This window comes from Bubalus bubalis, chromosome 2 (genome assembly GCF_019923935.1).
Source record: "Bubalus bubalis isolate 160015118507 breed Murrah chromosome 2, NDDB_SH_1, whole genome shotgun sequence".
In the NCBI taxonomy this organism is placed as follows: Eukaryota; Metazoa; Chordata; class Mammalia; order Artiodactyla; family Bovidae; genus Bubalus; species Bubalus bubalis.
In genome coordinates, this window is record NC_059158.1 from 31,382,325 (window position 1) to 31,401,152 (window position 18,828).

At 45.2% G+C, this 18,828-nt stretch overlaps 1 protein-coding gene across 1 annotated transcript in view; it reads left to right on the plus strand.

The window, feature by feature from the left end:
- Positions 1 to 2,467: 2,467 nt before the first annotated feature.
- Positions 2,468 to 18,828, plus strand: part of TNFRSF21 (TNF receptor superfamily member 21) — a 66,513-nt gene continuing 50,152 nt past the window's right edge. The window contains exon 1 of the mRNA XM_006076119.4: positions 2,468 to 2,963. Coding sequence (XP_006076181.3) covers positions 2,877 to 2,963 — 87 coding nt within the window. The 5' untranslated portion in view covers positions 2,468 to 2,876. The remainder of the gene's footprint in view (positions 2,964 to 18,828) is intronic.

An 18,828-nucleotide genomic window follows, 5' to 3' on the forward strand; every position in this document is an offset into this window, starting at 1 on the left:
TTTAGGTACTAAAATGTTCATTATCCTTAGGATGTTAGGAAAAGTTTCTTTTGCAGGACTGAGAGGTCCAGGCAAAACATGAGACAGAAATCATGAAGTCTGTGTAATCGTCTGGGCAGGAGTAGAAGGGGTATAGAGGAGGAGCTGCTGCTGCTAAGTTGCTTCAGTCGTGTCTGCCTCTGTGCGACCCCATAGGCGGCAGCCCACCAGGCTCCTCTGTCCCTGGGATTCTCCAGGCAAGAATACTGGAGAGGGAGCAAGGAAGAAAAAATGTCAGAGACAAAATGAAACTACAATTAATTTGGAGAGAAATAGCAGGTCTTCATGACCTTGAATGAGAGGGATGATGGACAATTATGGTCTAGCCAGGGAGAATAACTTCCCAGAAGACATGCATGGCCATTCTGCTTGGCCAGAAATTCGGTCATACATGGGTGCACTGGAGACTGGGAAAAGTAGTTTTATATTCTGGATAGTTGCTCTGAGGCACGTGGAAGCTTCCCGGACCAGGGATCAAATCTTCATCTTCTACAATGGCAGGTGGATTCTTAACCACTAGACCACCAGGGAAGTTCTCCAACTTCTTTTAAACAAGACTCTTTTTTTCCTTGTCAGGCAGCTTGTAAGATCTTATTTCCTCTACCAGGTATTGAACCCAAGCCCCTGCATAACCGTGCTGAGTCCTAACCACTGGACCACCAGGGAATTCCATAAACAAGACTTATGATGGTACTGATTAGTCATTTTGAAGTTTTGAAGAAATAATTGAAGCTGTTATCTATGAAGATACAATGCATCTCCCTCCTTCTGGAACTAGATTGAGAAATTCAAGTGCAAACATAATCCTCTCCCCCACATTCCATATTTAGTAGTAATGTTTCCTAGAACTTTGATTTTCACCAGACGGTACACATTATGCTCTAATATTTATCAACAATCATTTTCTTTACTGGCAGATGTTTGAAAGAACAGATTGGAATTAATCCTCAGATTAATTTTTAGCATCTTTCAAGTGTGCATAGTTCAAAGGCCAAAGCACAATATTTTAATAAGAAAACAAATAGTTGGCACCTTTCCCTTGTAGGTTACCTTCAGAGGTACTGTATTGATTCTTGAAGCAGATAATCAAGAAAGTGTATTATCTTTAAGTAGAAGGGGTCAAGGAAACTAGGAGAAGTCCAGCACCATAGAGTTCACAAATGAGTGGTGTGAACCAGATGGCCAAAGAGGCAATTTCAGTATAGTGTGCCCTGTGCTGGGAAAGACACAGTGGTAAAGAATCTGCTTGTAAATGCAGGAGACATAGGAGATGTGGGTTCGATCCCTAGGTGGGGAAGATCCCGTGGAGAAGGACGTGGCAACTCACTGCAGTATCCTTGCCTGGAAAATTCCATGGACAGGGGAGCCTGGCCGGCTACCGTGCACAGGGTTGAGAAGAGTCAGACGTGACTGAGCAATTGAGCACACAATGCTGTCAGAATCTAGACGATGGACACTATACGAGAAATGGTGGTGCTGCCGGGAGACTCGGCCTCCCCCCAGGGGAGACAACGAAAGGGATGGCAGGTCCTCACTCACATTCAGAAATGCAGGGGATGCCAACTATGGCCAGGAATGCTCTGGCTGCTCTTACTTCCGAGGCAGTATGTTACCTCCCTTTCTATCCACCCACCTCCCACAAAGGCATTTGGAACTCAACTCAAAAATGTTTAATATGTTTTTGGAGGGAGAGTGTTTCTTGTCTTTGTGATAAATTGATTCAGAGCTCTGGATCTTTTATTTAGGAAAATGCACCTGCCTACATATTTCAGGGGTTTCCAAGGCCTCTGGAAGACCATCTATGGATCCAACTTCCGTGGACTCCAGGTTTGGAATTCTTTAGTCTGGATTTCCTTAATTACATTTACTAACCCAGAGGATTTCAAATTTTGTTCCAAAATCTCCCCAAATCACCCGGAGAAGTTAAAAAAAAAAATCCCAACGAGCCCAGACCACATTCTATTCCGATTCAAACAGAATCTCTAGGGTGGGAGCAGGCATCAAAGTTTGTTTTAAACATTCCAGGTGATTCTAAAGCGCAGCTAAGTTTGGGAACCAACTCGCTGGTCTCTTTATGGCACACCGTTGGTCTAAATGCTTTTTGCTTTTTCTCTTACTCATCGAGCCAGAAACAATAGAAAGGCGTCCGTCACAGAAAATAACTTACTGAGAATCATCTTAGTAAAAAGAGGGAAATTTGGGTCAAGGGTGTGCATACCTTCGCAACGTTTTCCTTGGGTCAGAAAGCAGCTGCAAGTTCTTCAGCGAACAGCAGGGGGCATCCTGCACCTCCTTGCTTGTTCTGGACTGCCTTCTCAGTTCTGCTCGCACAAAGAGCCCGGCCTCCTTCGCGATGACATCACAAAGGGCCGATTCCCCGCCCCTTCGGCGCCACCACGTGTTTCCCCGCGCTCGGCGGCCACACGACTCAGTCCCTCGCCGGCCGGTCAGGGCAGCGGAGGAGGGTGGTTGGCAGCGGCCGGAGGCTTCGCTATGGGAAGTTGTTCCTTCGTTCTCTCGCGCCCAGCCCTCCTCCCTGGTTCTCCGCAGCCGCTGTCGGAGGAGAGCACGGGGAGGTGCGGGTTGCAGCAGCGGCTGCTTCTCCCCGTCCGGACAGCCGCGCAGCTGGGCAGGTGCTAAGCACCCCCGGAGCCTCGCTCGCCACCTCCCTCCTGTGTCCGGCCGTCCGGCTGCCGCAGTGCACATGGGGTGTTGGAGGTAGATGGGCTCCCGGCTCGGGAGGCGGCTGTGGATGCGGCGCTGGGCAGAAGCAGCCGCCGATTCAAGCTGCCAGGGGGCCACGCGCCCCGGGCGCCCTGCGAGCCCCGGGCTCAGCCATGGGGACCTTCACGAGCAGCAGCACCGCCCAGGCCTCCTGCAGCCGCATGGCCGGAGCCACGATGATCGCGGGCTCCCTTCTCCTGGTGAGCGGTCCGGGTCGGGTAGACGGGAGCCGGGGGCGGCGGCCGCGCTGGAGCCGAGGACGCCGCGCTCGGGGAGCGGGGCGGGTCCCGGGGCCGGGGTTTCGGGGTGCGGGGGGGGGCGGCAGGTTGCGAGCGAGGGCAAGCAACAAATCCAAGGGCTTGCATCGGGTCATTTTGGGGGAGCCGCAGAGCTCAGCCCGACTCCGGAATGAAGGCGAATTGTTTTCCTTGCAGTCTGGCTGCGCCGGGAGAGGCGCTGGAGATGGCCCCTCGGCTTCCTGCGCATTTCAGGGTTTCTTCACCTCCTCCGCCCCTCCGGGGCCCGCATCCCCTCGGTGCAGCCCCATGGCCACCAGCCGCTATCCCCTCCGCGGGGTGTGGGGCCGGGGAGCCGAGGCTGGCGGCGGCCGCCGCTTTGTTGCAGCTGCAGTGTCATGTCGGGATGCTACTGCAGTGGGAGAGCGCGGGACCCGGGCGCGCCGGCCCCCAGAACGCCGGGTACCTCGGCGCCTCGCCTTCCGCCTTCTCTCCGCCTTGGCTGGCTGGGTCCCCGTTTCGGCACGCCCAAGAAGGAACCCTGAGACCCACTCTCAGGCGCCCCCAAAGCGCCGGCTCCCAGCCAGGCGGCCAGCGCGCTGACACTTGAGTGGGGGAAGGGGAGAGCCCACCATAAAGGAATCTGAGTTTCCCCACTTTTTTCTCCATTCCTCGCTTACCTGTGGCCGGGCAGGTGCGCATGGAGGGTGGAGCAGCTTCCTTCTTCTGCACCCGGTCTGCATTCAGCTCCAGGGCGTGTCCTGTAGCTAGTTCTCTCCATCACTTATCTGGCCAAAGCCTGAAAGCACCTTCGACCCAAAACTTGTCCCCAACTTCCCCACATCCCTTCCCGGCCTTTCCATATGTTGGCGGGGGGGATGGGATGAATTAGGTGGAAGAAGAAAATTGATTTTAGATCAAACCCACGAGCCACCATAAGCTTCCGTGCTTATCTTTCTGTGTCCGCCGGATGGATGGAGATTCTTAGCTAAGAACCGAACAAAAACCAAAAAACAAGAGCCTATTTTCATGGCAAGGCCGTGTCAGGGAGAGGCAGGCTTGCTGTCTCCTTCCCGAAAAGGGCTCAATGCCCGGCCAACCAAGACCTCTCAGATCCCAGGGCACTGCTGTTGCTATGGCCTGGGAATTCATCCTACAGACACTCTGGTTCCCTGTGCGAGGCTGATTTTAAAGGGGAAGAGAGACACTAAAGAAAAGTTTGGTGCTGTTCGGATTTATAATGAGGCAGGTCCCAGACTCCCTTCAAAGACCCTTTTCTGCCCATTCTATAGCAGTGGCAAAGTCAAGATTTGTGTCCTTGACAAAGGGTGCTGGATGGTGGGCAGTAGGCTGGGAGGGTCCTTGAAAGCAGTGGGCATGGATTGGACAGTCGGTGTGGAGAGAAACCCATCTAAGTCCTGGGGAACATCGAGCCCAATATCAGTGGAGGTAGGTCCATCCTCAAGCTGCCTCCTTCTCAGTCTTAGATCTACTGCCCTACACCTATGCTCCCCTTGGAGTCCACTCCTGGATTAAGTCTTAAGTCAGTGCAATATTTCATTGACTTTACGTTTCTGCATGAGATGCTTGAAGTAAGGTCATGGTGTAATTAAAGCATAGGTTGCTTTAACCTCCAGAGAAAGAGCTCAGCTCCTTTTCTGAAATCATTAAGTCTGGTTGACCTAAAAAATTGTGCACTGGATTTGCAACTGAAGACTTGAGAAAGTAAGTTTGCTTGTCTTTCTTTTTAAAGTAATTTATAGTGGAGCTTAGATGCAACCTTGAGATATTAACTAAAATGAGAGTCCTTATTCTCTTGCTAATTATAATAGAAAAGTTCCACTGCAGTTCATTGAATGGCCTGAGTTGACCCCTTTGTCCTGAAGGGAAACTGAGAGGGTGGACAGGGGTCACCAGGGTGGGGAAGCAATGTCTTTTGTTTTTCCCACTCTACCAGCTACAGTCCTTAGCCCAGACATTGATAGCATATGAAATGATGATCTCATGGTTAAGACTCCACGGTTGGGCACGGGTTCCATCCCTGGTCACGGAACTAAAATCCTAAATGCTGTACAATGTGGCCCAAGATAAAAAATGATGATTTCATGTTATTGTTATAAGGATTCTTTATCCCATTGGGATTCTTGGCCCCGTGAAAATGACAGACTTCAGGTACTGCAGCTCAGGTCCACACGGCAGCATGCTCAAGGCACATGGTTTTTTGTTACTCCTCTTTCAAATATTTCCTCTTTTAGGACGAAGATATTTGTTACTGTCATCATTTTTGATTCTTTCTTGTGATGACAGGCTAACTGAAGGAGAACTTACTGTAAGCTTTAAAAACCCTTTTTATATAATATATATACAGCATATAACATGATTATTGTATGTGTCAGGTGCTTTATAGATAGTACCCATCTTAGTCCCAACATCTCTGTGAAGCCGGTGGGATGAGCTCAATTTTCCAGTTGAGAAAATGGAGACTGCAAAAACTTCACTTGCAGTGCTGGGTCACCCTGCTCCCAAGTGTTGTGGGCACTGGTACTGGGACCCAGGATCGCTTGGCTCCCTCTCACAACTCACTGCCTCCCTGCTGTGCCAGTCTGCAGGTTTCACAACTCCAAATTGCCCGATGAGGAAATGTAACAAGAGAGAAGACTCACTGGGGGAGAGTTGAGGCTGGTGGTTTGATTTGTTGCAGGACACTGATGAGAATTGCATAAATACCTTTGGAGGAATGTGTTCTTGCTGCTTGCACTTCTGTTTCTGATGTGTTGAGATGTCTGCATGATATTGGAAAGTAAACCACACACTGAAAGGCAAAATATTGTGTGTTTCAGGCCAAAAATCTGGAGAGCAGATGAATGAGACCTTGAGGTTTGTGCCAGTGTTAAGAAATGCCCTAGAATGGGCTAACAACACACTCAGAGATGTCTCTTGCCCTCAAGGAGCTTTGCTTTGACTGCACAGATAGAATATTGGCAGTGGGGCAGTCAGAAGAAAAAGGAGATGTAATTGATAAAGAAAATGAGGTCTGATATTTTAGAAACCACTAATCTGCGTATATTATGAATTCCAGATAGAAGGACAGTTACTGTAAGAGCTTTCAGGTGAGTGCTCTTACAGTAAGACCTAGAAAGTCCCACAAATGGGTGTTTGTCACTGTTGTTGAGACTAAATGTCTTGGTGCCATCTCCTGACCTTTGCTTATTAAAGTTAATCATCTAGCATCCTGGCATTTGACTTCGGCTATTTGACTAGATTGGTGTGGAGTAGCTGGTTGGGGCTGAAGTCCTGAATAGATTCTAGACTAAGTGACAAGTTCAAGGAGAACTTCGAATTAGAGCTAATGTTATATCCAAAAGATTTTCTCCTTTATATACACCTGAACTTCACAGTCCTAGAGTGTGAAAGCTGCAAGGGAAAACTTGGAGGGGAAAAAACAGCCTAGATGGGGGAAGCAGATTATTTTTTCATGTTAACAAACCTACATTGAGCGCTTACTCTGAGAGGCACTGTTCTTGGTAGTGGGAACCCAGGGATGAACTAGAACTTGGATCTTGCCCTACAGGTACAAAATATATGGTGTATAAACGGACATAGCTATCAATAGTGCTGGTTGAGTTTCACACTTTCAGAAAGAACCCACAGATGAATGTACTATACTCAAAGTAATACACAAAATGTGATGGATGTTAGCATCTTTAAATACTTGAGGGACTTCCATGGAGGTCCAGAGGTTGAGACTTCGCCTTCCAACGCAGGGAGTGAGGGTTTGATCCCTTGTTGCGGAGCTAAGATCCCCGATGCCTCACCACCGAAAAACCAAAACACAAAAAGAGAAGCAATATAGTAAACAAATTCACTAAATACTTAAAAAATGGTCGACATCAAAAAAAAAAAAAAACAAAAAAACAACACTTGAATAAATTGTGGCTTTTAGTCTGAAAGTCAAAAGAAAAATTTTTGTAGTCTCAGAATAACATCTATTAGTCTTGGACCTGTCCTGGAAGGCAGGGTTTCTCACATACGATGTGAATCTCCCATCCCTATTGTCAAACTGTATAGGATGGGATTGAGCTTTTTCATCTGAATTCTCAGCTGTTTCTAAAATCATATGGCTGAATCTGCCACAAGCCCAGTACAAAGCAAATAAACAAAGCTACAGTATAAAGAAGACACACAGGCACATCAAATCAGCAAGAAAACAATTCCTTGTCATGGAATGCAGACTACCCAAAGCTGAGAAAATACCAGGAGTAGGTCGGCCTCGATCCACCAACTTGCTAAACCGCATATTTTAGTGTGGCTAAATTTGGACACGGTCTTTCCAGCTGGAGGTGAGCAGCACAGTTAGTTAGTACTGTATTTTCCAGCACCATTTGCAGCAGGCCCCTTTCTCCAAGTAGATGGAGTAAGTGGGCGTGTGTTCAAGTTGGCTTCAGCAGGTGCTCTGCATCCTGTCTATTTGTAGATCAGAATGAGGAGACATCATTTTTCAGCCTTAGGCTTGACTGTGAGGGTGAGAGGTGAAGTCTCTTTAGAGACTCTGGGGACACGTTGCAAATCGGTTTTGTGCTCATCCGGCCCTTTGTAAAGCATGTAAACTATAATTGGCTTAAGGGAACTTTATTAATTGTGTGTGTGTGTGTGCAATGGGAAATGGTCAGAGGCATCATCAGATTATTCCAGGGCCAGAGTGAATTGAGTGGCTTTTTGTCAACTGCAGTGCCTCTTTTTCCAGGAAGCACTGACTCTGCTGGCCCTCTTCCCCCAAGCAGGCCTGGCAAAGACTTGGTGATACCAGGTCACTCGGCAACTTCCTGGAAAATTCAGGTGCTTCTCTTCAGTGACAGAAGTCTCTCATTGCCTTTGGGCTTGTGCCTGATGACCATTTGGAATGGATTCGGTCTGGAGCATTAGGCGCAGATAATGTCTGTTGGACAGAATGAAAACTGAAGCTGTAAGAGGAGTTATCCTGGCCCTCAAGTTGAATCTCCCTTTAGCATTAGTAGGACACTGGGCGTTGTAGTTGGAGTAGCAGCTGCTGAGCTGCGATTCTTTAGGAAAGGGGCGAGATGGTGAATACATACTGGCCATGCCCCAGTGTTTGTATTTGTCAAATACCAGAAAGTAAACAGGCATCCTAAATTGGCTTGTGTGCTGCCACCTGGCCATGTCCAGCCTGAGTCCAAGAGAGGAGAGGAGCTGGGCAGAGCTTGTAAGTAGGAAGAAACTGGCTGATGTCAGCAGGTATCTGGTGAACCCTCATGGGGGCTGTAGAAACACGGGGCTCACAGATGTTTAGGTTGTTGCTTCAGAGCAGTGGTGATCTCATTCTTCTTTCTCTTCTTTATGGCCACACCAAAGGGTAGATATGTGGCATCTTAGTTCCCCAACCAGGGATCGAACCTGTGCCCCCTGCATTAGAAGCGTGGAGGCATAACCACTGGACCACCAGGGAAGTCCCGTGATCTCACTCTCCTTGAGAGATGCTAAAGGCCACCAGGAAGAGTCCTTTTTCCTGGATTCTGGAAAAAAATCCCACTCGTCAGCACCCTGGCCGTGAAGATGACAGGTGCTTCTGTGGTGGGAAAGTTGTGCTCAAAGTGTCCTCAGGGTGTGGTGCTTGGAACATTTGCAAATCTGTTTTGGGAAAAGGAGCCTGAGTTGAATGGATTTAGCAGGGAGGAGAGGAGTGAGACGGGTTCTGGAATCAAATGAGCAGCAGTGGCTCTAAGAGGGCTTTGGTCCTGATAGAGGGGAGGAATATTAACGGCTTTTAAGATGAATCATTGATGTTGATTATTATCAAGCTTCTATTTACTGAGCACATACTATTGGCATTGTTTTGAATAGCTTCTACAAATGATCTCAATAGACCCTTCAAGTCCATGAGGCAGTAGCATTAGCCCCATTTTACAGGAAATGAGGCTTAGGAGAAGCCATGGTCAAGAAATTGGCAACTGCCAGAGCGAGGGCTCGGAGAAGGCAATGGCACCCCACTCCAGTGCTCTTGCCTGGAAAATCCTGTGGACGGAGGAGCCTGGTAGGCTGCAGTCCACGGGGTCGTGAAGAGTCGGACACAACTGAGCGATTTCACTTTCATTTTTCACTTTCATGCATTGCAGAAGGAAATGGCAACCCATTCCAGTGTTCTTGCCTGGAGAATCCCAGGGACAGGGGAGCCTGGTGGGCTGCTGTCTATGGGGTTGCACAGAGTCGGACACGGCTGAAGTGGCTTAGCAGCAGCAGCAGCAGAGTGAGGACTCAGATCTAAGTCAGCCTGACTTCATACACACTGCTCTTTCTGCCAAGGTGTGGGTCGGGCACAAGCAACCTTAATTTACTGGAATTTTGTTTCCCGTTAAAGGAATACTTTTACCTGAGAGTCGAACATTCTCTTTCCACTGGGTGAGCGGTTCTGCTCCATGGTGGCATTTGGAAGTTTAGCCTAAAGGGCTGATTATAGCGTAGGAGCAACCTGTGTGTGCCGATTGAAAGGGAAGGGCGTGGAGCCACTGGCAAGCATTTTCCTATGGTGTGACTCTGACCGGCAATGGGTCCACAGTTAAGATGGAAAGATTCTCTTGCAAATTGAAATGTTATAAATAGGGAATAGATGCTGTGCTTTCCTGCTCCTGGGGTCATTTTGAAAAATATTTGCCTAGTGAGTAACAGTATGACATGAATTCTGCTTAGCACGCTAGTTTCAACTCATCCTGAGAACTCGAGGACCTCTCAGGGTTTTCTTTGCTGACGGCCTGATTATTCATACAGGATCAGTCCACAGGTTTGCATCATCTGTTATTAGCATTTTCTTTGTTAACTTTTCATTTCAGGTCTCTTAGAAACTGGTTGAGCTCTGTGATTTGTACAGTCTCGTCTCACGTGAGATGTTTGTATGTGGTTTATCACACGTGGCGCTCTCTCCTAAGGGAACTTTTCAGCATGTCTTTTCATATGTTGTAGATGCTGAGTAGACTAAAGAAAGGCAGAAGGTGAGAAGAAATTTGATCATTGCTCCTGGAAGGATTTCCAGGATTTCCCAAAGAACCCTTTTGAAAAGGATTATTATTTTATGATTATTATCAGATGTCATCTTAGGTATGGCCCGGTCAGCATATCCAGGATTAAAAGAGGCAAGAGGATGAGGAGGAAAAAACTCAAGGCAAATGGTGACAGCTTCCCAGAATGATCTAACTAGTCGTTAGTCACTCCTTGCTCTTTACTTCTGCAAGTCCATGGCTCCTCTCTCTTCTTTGGTTGAAATCTTCTGTACCTCGTCCAGAAATACTGGATTAGATAAGGATTGGGTTTGCTTCTCCATATAGCATGCTCAAGGCCATTGTTGTTATTATTCCTTTTCAGCTTCTTACAGATGACAGACAACGCACTATTCATCTTTGTGTTCCCTGACACACAATATTTAAGCAATAAATGATTGTTGAATGAATTCCAGAAGGATTTTGCTCTAAAAACAGTTCATTCATTCTGGACAAGTTAGAGTGTAGTGGGAGCTTGAACTGAGTCTCAGTACTTTGAGCTGTATCTCAAGGGTGTTTGACTTACTAACAAAGAACATTTTACTTTTTACTTTTTTTTTTTTTGGTCTCATCTGGGATCAAACCCATGCCCCCTGCAGTGGAAACATGGAGTCTTACCTGCTGGAGCACCAGGGAAGTCCCATGATTTCATGGTTCTTGAGTTAAGTCTCTGACAGTCTGACTGCTTTGAAGTGGTGGGTGGGGAAGGAGTGGATAAGATTGGGTCACCCAAAGTTTGGATGTGAAATTGAGGTGCTGTAATTCATGTCAGTGCAGCCTTCCTGCCTGCCGGTTTCTATGCCGACGTCTTCTCTGGTTGCCAGTGCGTTGAGTCACCTTACTGTCGTTGGACCCTTGGTGGTGGTTCTCATTGTTTTCCTGCTGCAAGCAAACAGCACTGACAGAGTTGTCTCTGTACAAACCAGTTGCTCTTTTTTCTTTTGGGTTGTTCCCAAAAGTGAGGTACTTTTGATGTGTGTTCTCCAAAGTGGAATTGCTGGGTCACAGGAAATGAATGAACCGTTTTATGGCTCTTGCTGCATGTTGCCAGATTGTCTTTAGAAAGACTGATTTCATTTAGATTGTCACCAGCAACCTATAAATGTACCTACTACCCCACAAGCCGGCCAACATTTAAGTTTATCATTTTAATTTACTTATGCTGCTTTAATAGAGATATGTAAAGGTCCTTGGTTGTGCAAATTTACATTTCAATAGTTGCAAGGGATATTATCAATTTATCCATTGGGAAACTCGGTAGTAAAGAATCCACCTGCAATGCAGGAGACATGGGTTCGATTCCTGGGTTGGGAAGATCCTCTGGAGAAGGAAATGGCAACCCACTCCAGTGTTCTTGCCTGGGAATCCATGGACAGAGGAGCCTGGCGGGCTACAGGCTATGGGGTCACAAAAGAGTTGGATGCAACTTAGCAACTAAACAATTTATCCTTATAATTAGTATTCTATCTCCACTGTTGAGTGCAATTTTTGTTAACCTGCTTTGTGTTAATTTTTTACGTTTTCAGTTATAAGCTTTTATTAGCTGTATGCTGCTAAGTCGCTTCAGTTGTGTCCGACTCTGTGCGACCCCAGAGACGGCAGCCTACCAGGCTCCTCTGTCCATGGGATTCTCTAGGCAAGAACACTGGAGTGCGTTGCCATTTCCTTCTCCAATGCATGAAAGTGAAAAGTGAAAGTGAAGTCACTCAGTCGTGTCCGACCCTCAGCGACCCCATGGACTACAGCCTTCCAGGCTCCTCCATCCATGGGATTTTCCAGGCAAGAGTACTGGAGTGGGGTGCCATTGCCTTAGTTCCCCTACCAAAGATCAAACCCATGCCCACTGCAGTGGGAGCCCAGAACCTTAACCACTCGACTGCCAAAGAAGTTCCACTTTGAACTTTTATATTTGATCTTAGTAATGTTGGATTTGTTGACATTTCTGGACTTTAGCATGTTGCTGGTGAGAACTACATCAGTGTGTTGTGCAGGATGTTCATACTCCTGATGTGAGTAAAGGATTTCATGGTCACATAAGCTTGGGAAGCTTTGGGAAGCTAAGTCACCATTTTCTGCAGCCCTACTGGGTTGGGCTGGGCCTCTTGCAGCCTTCATGAGGCTGCCATGAACTGTGCCTCTCCAAGAGAAGACTCCAGTGAGGATCATTTCCTAAACTTCTAGGCCAGGGGTTGGTAAACTTTATCTGTAAAGAGCTAGATAGTATTTCTGACCATGTGGACCCTACGATCTCTTTGAGCACCACTCAGATCTGCCTCTGTGCTTTGAAAGCAGACCTAGGCAATGCCCAGAAGAGTGGGTGTGGCTGGGTTCCAAGTCAACTTGATTTGTAGACACCGAAATTTGAATTTCAAATCATTTTCATGTATCATAAAATTTTATGCTTCTTTTGATTTTTTTTTAACCCAACTATTGAAAATGGGAAAACTAACCTTAAGCTTGTGGGTTATGAAAAAGCAGGGAGCTGGCTGGGATTTATTCACCCGTGTTTTAGACCCTAGAATGATCAACATCTTGTGGGACAAGATCAGAAAAATTTCTTCTGGAAAATGTTTCCCTAACTTTCCCTCCATCCATCTACAGTGTACCAACAAATAACAAATCCTTTCTCCTCCTGCGTTTGCTCATCTGCTCGGTACTGTATATTCTAAATCTGTCTGGAAATGCCAGTTGGTTCTTGCTTCTCTTTTACCTCATTGCCATGCAGTCTGTATTTTTGGTTTTGTGGCGGGCTCCAAGCCTAGTAGGGTATGTTTTAGGATTACAGTTTTTTAAAAATCTGGAGTCTTTGACACACTTATCAGGAATTGGTTATTGGCATATTGTTTTTTTTAAATAAAAGGAGGCTACACCTTTATTTAACTAGTGTAAAAAAACAGGGATTATTGTTATTTTTATTGAATTAAAGATTCTTCAAATTCTATAGTGCTTTGCAAATTTCAGAAGTTTCATACATATTTCTTTTTTGAAATTATTTTTTATTTTTGACTGTACTGGCTCTTCCTTGCGGCACTTGGACTCTCTAGTTGCATTGCCTGGATTTCTCTTGTTGTGGCATGCAGGCCTATTTGCTCCAAGGCATGTGGGATCTTATAGTTCCCTGACCAGGGATCGAACTCAAGTCCCCTGTGTTGAAAGGCAGATTCTTAACCACTAGGCCACTCGACCCAGGAAGTCCCTGATATATATGATTTCATATAATTCCATAATAACCCTTTGTCCCCCCTTTCCCATATCATTTCTCCCCTTTTCCTCTTTACACTGGTAACCACTAGTTTCTTCTCTATCGGATATTTGTGTTTTAATTGGAGTGTTTTGAAAAGTTGTCTAAGCCCAAGGGACTGAAGCTAAACTAGAGTACGATGATAAATAGAAGGAGTGATGATTAAAATAGCATTCGTGAAGAACTACCTTGTGTCATGACTGTTTCACCTGCTTTTATCTGTAGTAACAATTGCGAAAACAATCCTATGGTTGTGATCTTATGTATTATTTTTATTGTATTATAAAAATTATTTTTAGTTTATTATTGAATTATATTATTATTATTACCTCCATTTACTAATGAAGAAATGGAGACACAGGTTAAACTGCTTTCCCCCTCCCCCGCACCCCGATCAGGATCTGGTAGAGCGGGCTTGCTCAGATGCTTCAGCCTAAATTAGGTTTTGTTTATACAGGCTACAGTCACTGCCCTGGCTGGTGGTGGCAGTTTTAATGAGGATTCTGTAAATTCTTCACCTTCACCACTGTCTTATGTATAACTTGGCTTCTCCATGTAGGTGGGGTCTTAGCCTATAGGACTAGCTCTTGTGATGGGTGACGGGGTGGGGTTCCCTGGTGACTCAGATGGCAAAGAATCTGCCTGCGGTGCCGGAGACCCGAGTTTGATCCCTGGGTCAGGAAGATGCCCCGGAGAAGGGAATGGCAACCCACTCCAGCATTCTTGTTGGGAGAATTTCATGGACAGAGGACCCTGGTGGGCCACAGTCCATGGGGTCACAAAGAGTCAGACACGACTGAGCGACTAACGTGACACAACATTGTGACGGGTGGCGGGCGATGTGTTTCTATGGTCCAGGCCCCTGAAGGCTGAGTACACACACTGTCCTGCGTTGTAGGTTCCAGGGAAGACAGCATCTGGGTTGGTTCTGTCTTGCTTTTTTTCCCCTTTCCTCTCCATCTCCTCTGGGCTTGCCTCCTTCCTGTCCTGTCGTCAGCTCATTCTAGCCTCAGCATTCTCTGGATTCGCCAGCTTGAACGGCAGTCCCTGCTTTTGCCTTAGCAACAGAAGGCTTTTTTAAATCAGAGAGGATAGTAGACAGTGCCAGAGTCGGCCAGATTTATATAACGTAACTGGTAACGGGTCTCTGTGTGCTTTGCAGAAGCTTTTTGCTTGGCACCTTTCTCTTGGTACATTCTTTTTCTCCCTTCAAATCTCTAGAATTCCAAGCAGCCAGTGTCTTATGATTACAAATTTAATGTGATGTGGAAAATAAAATGGTCAGAACTTCTGGGAGTATCTCTACTCTGCCTGGCGTTTTGCCATATGAGCATCTGTTCGTATGTTTTATTTTTCTAAAGATGTTTTTGATGTGGACCATTTTTAAAGTCTTTATTGAATTTGTTACAATATTGCTTCTGTTTTACATTTGGGTGTTTTGACCGAGAGGCATATGGAATCTTGGCCCCCCCGACCAGACATGGAACCTGTAACCCCTGCATTGGAAGGTGATGTCTTAACCGCTGAACCACCAGGGAAGTCCCTGTTAGTATGTTTCATCCTCACCACGTTTTTATAGTTACCATCTCAGGAATAACTTGTTCCCCTTAGTTATCATATCCAAGGAAGCTGAGATTCCTTTTGACATACTAGTTTTAGGCAGTATTAACAATTTTTCTATAGTAAGCTCACAAGCAGTCTTCCTGCTGATCCATTATGAATAGACACAAGTTTATCACTGCCTTGAGTTTGCTCATTTTCTATGAAAAGTGATTGAGATTTGATAGGGAGCAAGAATGACAAACACATTTACTTATAAACTGCACAGGCTCTTTCCCTCATTTGCTAGAAGGATGAGGTCATGGGATAAGAATTGTTAAAGATAAGTAAGCATCAGGACCTTCCTGGCAGTCCAGTGGTTAAGACTTCCAATACAGGGGGTGTGGGTTCAATCCCTGGTCGAGGAGCTAAGGTCTCACATACCTGGCAGCCAAAAAACCAAAACAGAAAAGAGGAGTAGTATTGTCACAAATTTAGTGAAGACTTTAAAAATGGCCCACATCAAAAAAAATAAATAAAATCTTAAAAGAAAAAGGAAAACAAACAAAAATAAGCATCAACATTCTGACATATATTAGCACATCTGGTGTCTCTTGGGTCCATCTCTGTGTCCTAGAGTAAGAGTGATATAACAGGACAGGTGTGATGCAAGTCATCAAGGTGAGCATGGAGACCTTCCCTCCTTGAAAAGTGCTTTGTGTCCTGGGTTTTCCCTTTTAATCAGTTCGGAAGTATTTGGTGTGCTTCTGTATCCTGTGCAGTTTGGGATGGTACACTGATTTTTGTCCATCTATCATTGGTGTTGTTGAAATAAGAGTCCTCTAAGTAAATGAAAATTTTCGAGTAGCTAAAGTTGAAATCAGGATGGGACATAGGTGACTTCTGGAGAATAATCTTATTATACTGCTTATCATTCTAATCACCAAGTTACTCTAATCTTTGTATGAAATGAGAGCTATTTTAAATTCTTCATTACATTTTCTTGTCATCTTAAGCACCACACAGAACATAATTCTTGTAAGCCAGTTACCATTCTGTGAAAATGGAATGATATCCTCAGGGGCTTTAGAGGTGAAACTGTAATATTTACCCTTACACCGAAGGGTGCCAGCCTGTTTGAGATATGGTGACTACATGGTGGAGGCATCTTGGCTTTCTGTCACTTGCTTTTATACCTGCGTTCATCCCCAGCAACCTCCTCCACTCCCACCCTTTACTTTGCTGCTTCTAATTAATTATGGTCTACAAATCCACTCATTCATTTAGCCAACACACCCTGGTCAGGTATACCATGCATTGAGTACTGTCCTCGAGGGCTTGGAGAACATCAGCATATAACATAGATTCTATTCTTATCCTCATGGAGCCTGTGGTCCAGAGGGGAAGACACACTACACAGATAAATGTATAACTACAGAATGATTGGAGAAGGAAATGGCAACCCACTCCAGTGTTCTTGCCTGGAGAATCCCAGGGACAGGGGAGCCTGGTGGGCTACCGTCTACGGGGTCGCACAAAGTCGGACACGACTGAAGCGACTTAGCAGCAGCAGCACAGAATGATGGTTGTCGTATAGGAAACAAAGGAATAGGGAATAGATAAACAACAAAGCCTTACTATATAGCATAGGGAACTATATTCAATGTCCTGAAATAAACCATACTGGAAAAGAATATGGAAAAGAATGTGTGTATATGTATAACTGAGTCACTTTGCTGGACAGCAGAAATTAACACAATGTTGTATTGATAAATCAACTATACTTCTGTAAAATAAATTTTAAAAACAAAACATTTATTAACCTAAGGAAAGGGCGTAAGGGGTGAATGGGAGACGTGTTTTAAGTGGGGAAGGGGAGAGCAGGGTTGGGATTTTGGAGGAAGTCCTAACTCTGGTAAAGATTTTGCATCCACCCTAAGTCATGTGGGGGGCCACTGAGAGTTTTAAACAAGGGTTGGAAGGATCAGATTTGGCATGTGAGTTGGAATGAGTGCTCAAGAAAGGAAGCCACGAACTCCATCCTCTGCTAGACTCTCCAAGGAGGTATAAGTGTTCCAGTGAGGGAGCTCCTGGTCCCTGCATTTTTGACATTTCTTTTGATTGCTCAGTATAGGGATTGGCAGGCTTTTTGTTTTTTTCCTTTGAAGAGGCAGATAAGTTTGCAGCCATATGGTCTCTTGCAGTTATCCATCTCTGCCGTTACAGCATGAAAACAGCCATGGACAATATCTAAATGAATGCCTGTTGTTGTTGTTTAATTACTAAGTCGTGTCCAACTCTTTTGCGACCCCATGGACTGTGGCCCACCAGGCTCCTCTGTCCATGAGATTTCCCAGGCAAGAATACTGGAGTGGGTTTCCATTTGCTTCTCCAGAGGATCTTCCTGACCCAGGAATTGAACCCCATGCAGGGATCTCCTGCAAGGCAGGTGGATTCTTTACCACTATACCACCAGGGAAGTCCAAATAAATGCCTAGGTTCTCATAAGACTTATTTATAGGAACAGGTGGCATGTGGGATGTAGTTTGCTGACCCTTGGCTCAGAGGATGCTTTGTTTATCATTTCCATGGTCTTCATCATTGAGGTGGTTGAGCAAGGGAGGAAATGCAATCTACATGGTTGTCCCTGGCCTCGAGCTGCTTATAATCATTATGGGAAGATAAGTATATACACTTTGGAAGTCATCAACTAACATTACAAGGCAATATGTAATTAGGCACCAACATGATGAACAAAAGAAACAGGAAATGTGATGAGTTTGCTCACTGGCTTGGAATGAGTGTGTAGGAATGGTTGTAAAGGCTTCGTGGAGAAGGTGGAACTTTGACAATCACAGACACCTTGAAGTTGAATACACCTTGAATTGAATACAACCTCGTCCAACCTGCTAATTTTACAAGCATGTAAACCCAGGCGGAATTGATCTTAAGGCAGAGCCTGGACAAGATTCTCTACCTCTTGGCCCAGGTAGTCTTTCTCTTTCAGGTCTTGTCCTCCCACAGTCTGAAAATACGTATCTAGTAAATTCGTAGTAGTAAAGAAGAGAAGGACTGAGAGGTTCCAAATTATGGGTTATATGGTGGCTTCTTTGGTCCTTGAAGAAAGGGGTTCTTGAAAGGCTGAGAATAGCATGATTGTACCTATTATTTGGGATGAGAAGGAAAGAAAAGAGAAACTAGTGTGGAGTGGGAAGGGAATGAGGTGAATATGGATTATAGAAAGATGCATGGGTACCTGACATGTGGACAAGGAAGCAATCTACCTGTCCTCAGTAAGAAGAATCTCTAAATTCTTTACATGTGCACGTTCAAAGGCATATCCGTGCTGTTAGAGTACTTGACTGCTATAAAGAGGGAAGTAGTCTGTGTGCCCTGATGTAGAAAGATTTCAGTGATGCAGTATTAGAAGATGAACAAAAGCAAGTCATAGAATAGTGGGTATATATAGCCTTTCCCCTTTATATATGTAAACCAAACCCAAACCTGAGGTAGCCAACTTGGCCAAGTGGAAGCATGTATGTGTGTTTTATGTGTAAATGCTCAGAAAATGGTCTGGAAAGATGCACACCATAATAAGGAGAGTGTTTCTCTGGGGGTAGGTGGCTTTGAGCAGAGACTTGAACATTTCACTCTATTTCATAATTATTAGAATGGTTACAAGGAATAGTTAGGGAATGTGGGTTTGACATGTACACACTGCCATGTTTAAAATAGATAGCCATTAAGGACCTACTGTACAGGGAACTCTGCTCAATGTTATGTAACAACCTAAATGGGAAAATAATTTGAAAAAGAATAGATAACATATATAAGTATAACCGAATCACTTTGCTGTACACCTGGAACTAACTCAACATTGTTAATCAACTATGCACCAATATAAAATAAAAAGTTAAAAAAGAATTTTTATTTTTGTTATAAATAATGATTTTAAAAGAGCAATATTAAAGCAATAAGGGAACTTCCCTGGTGGTCCAGTGAT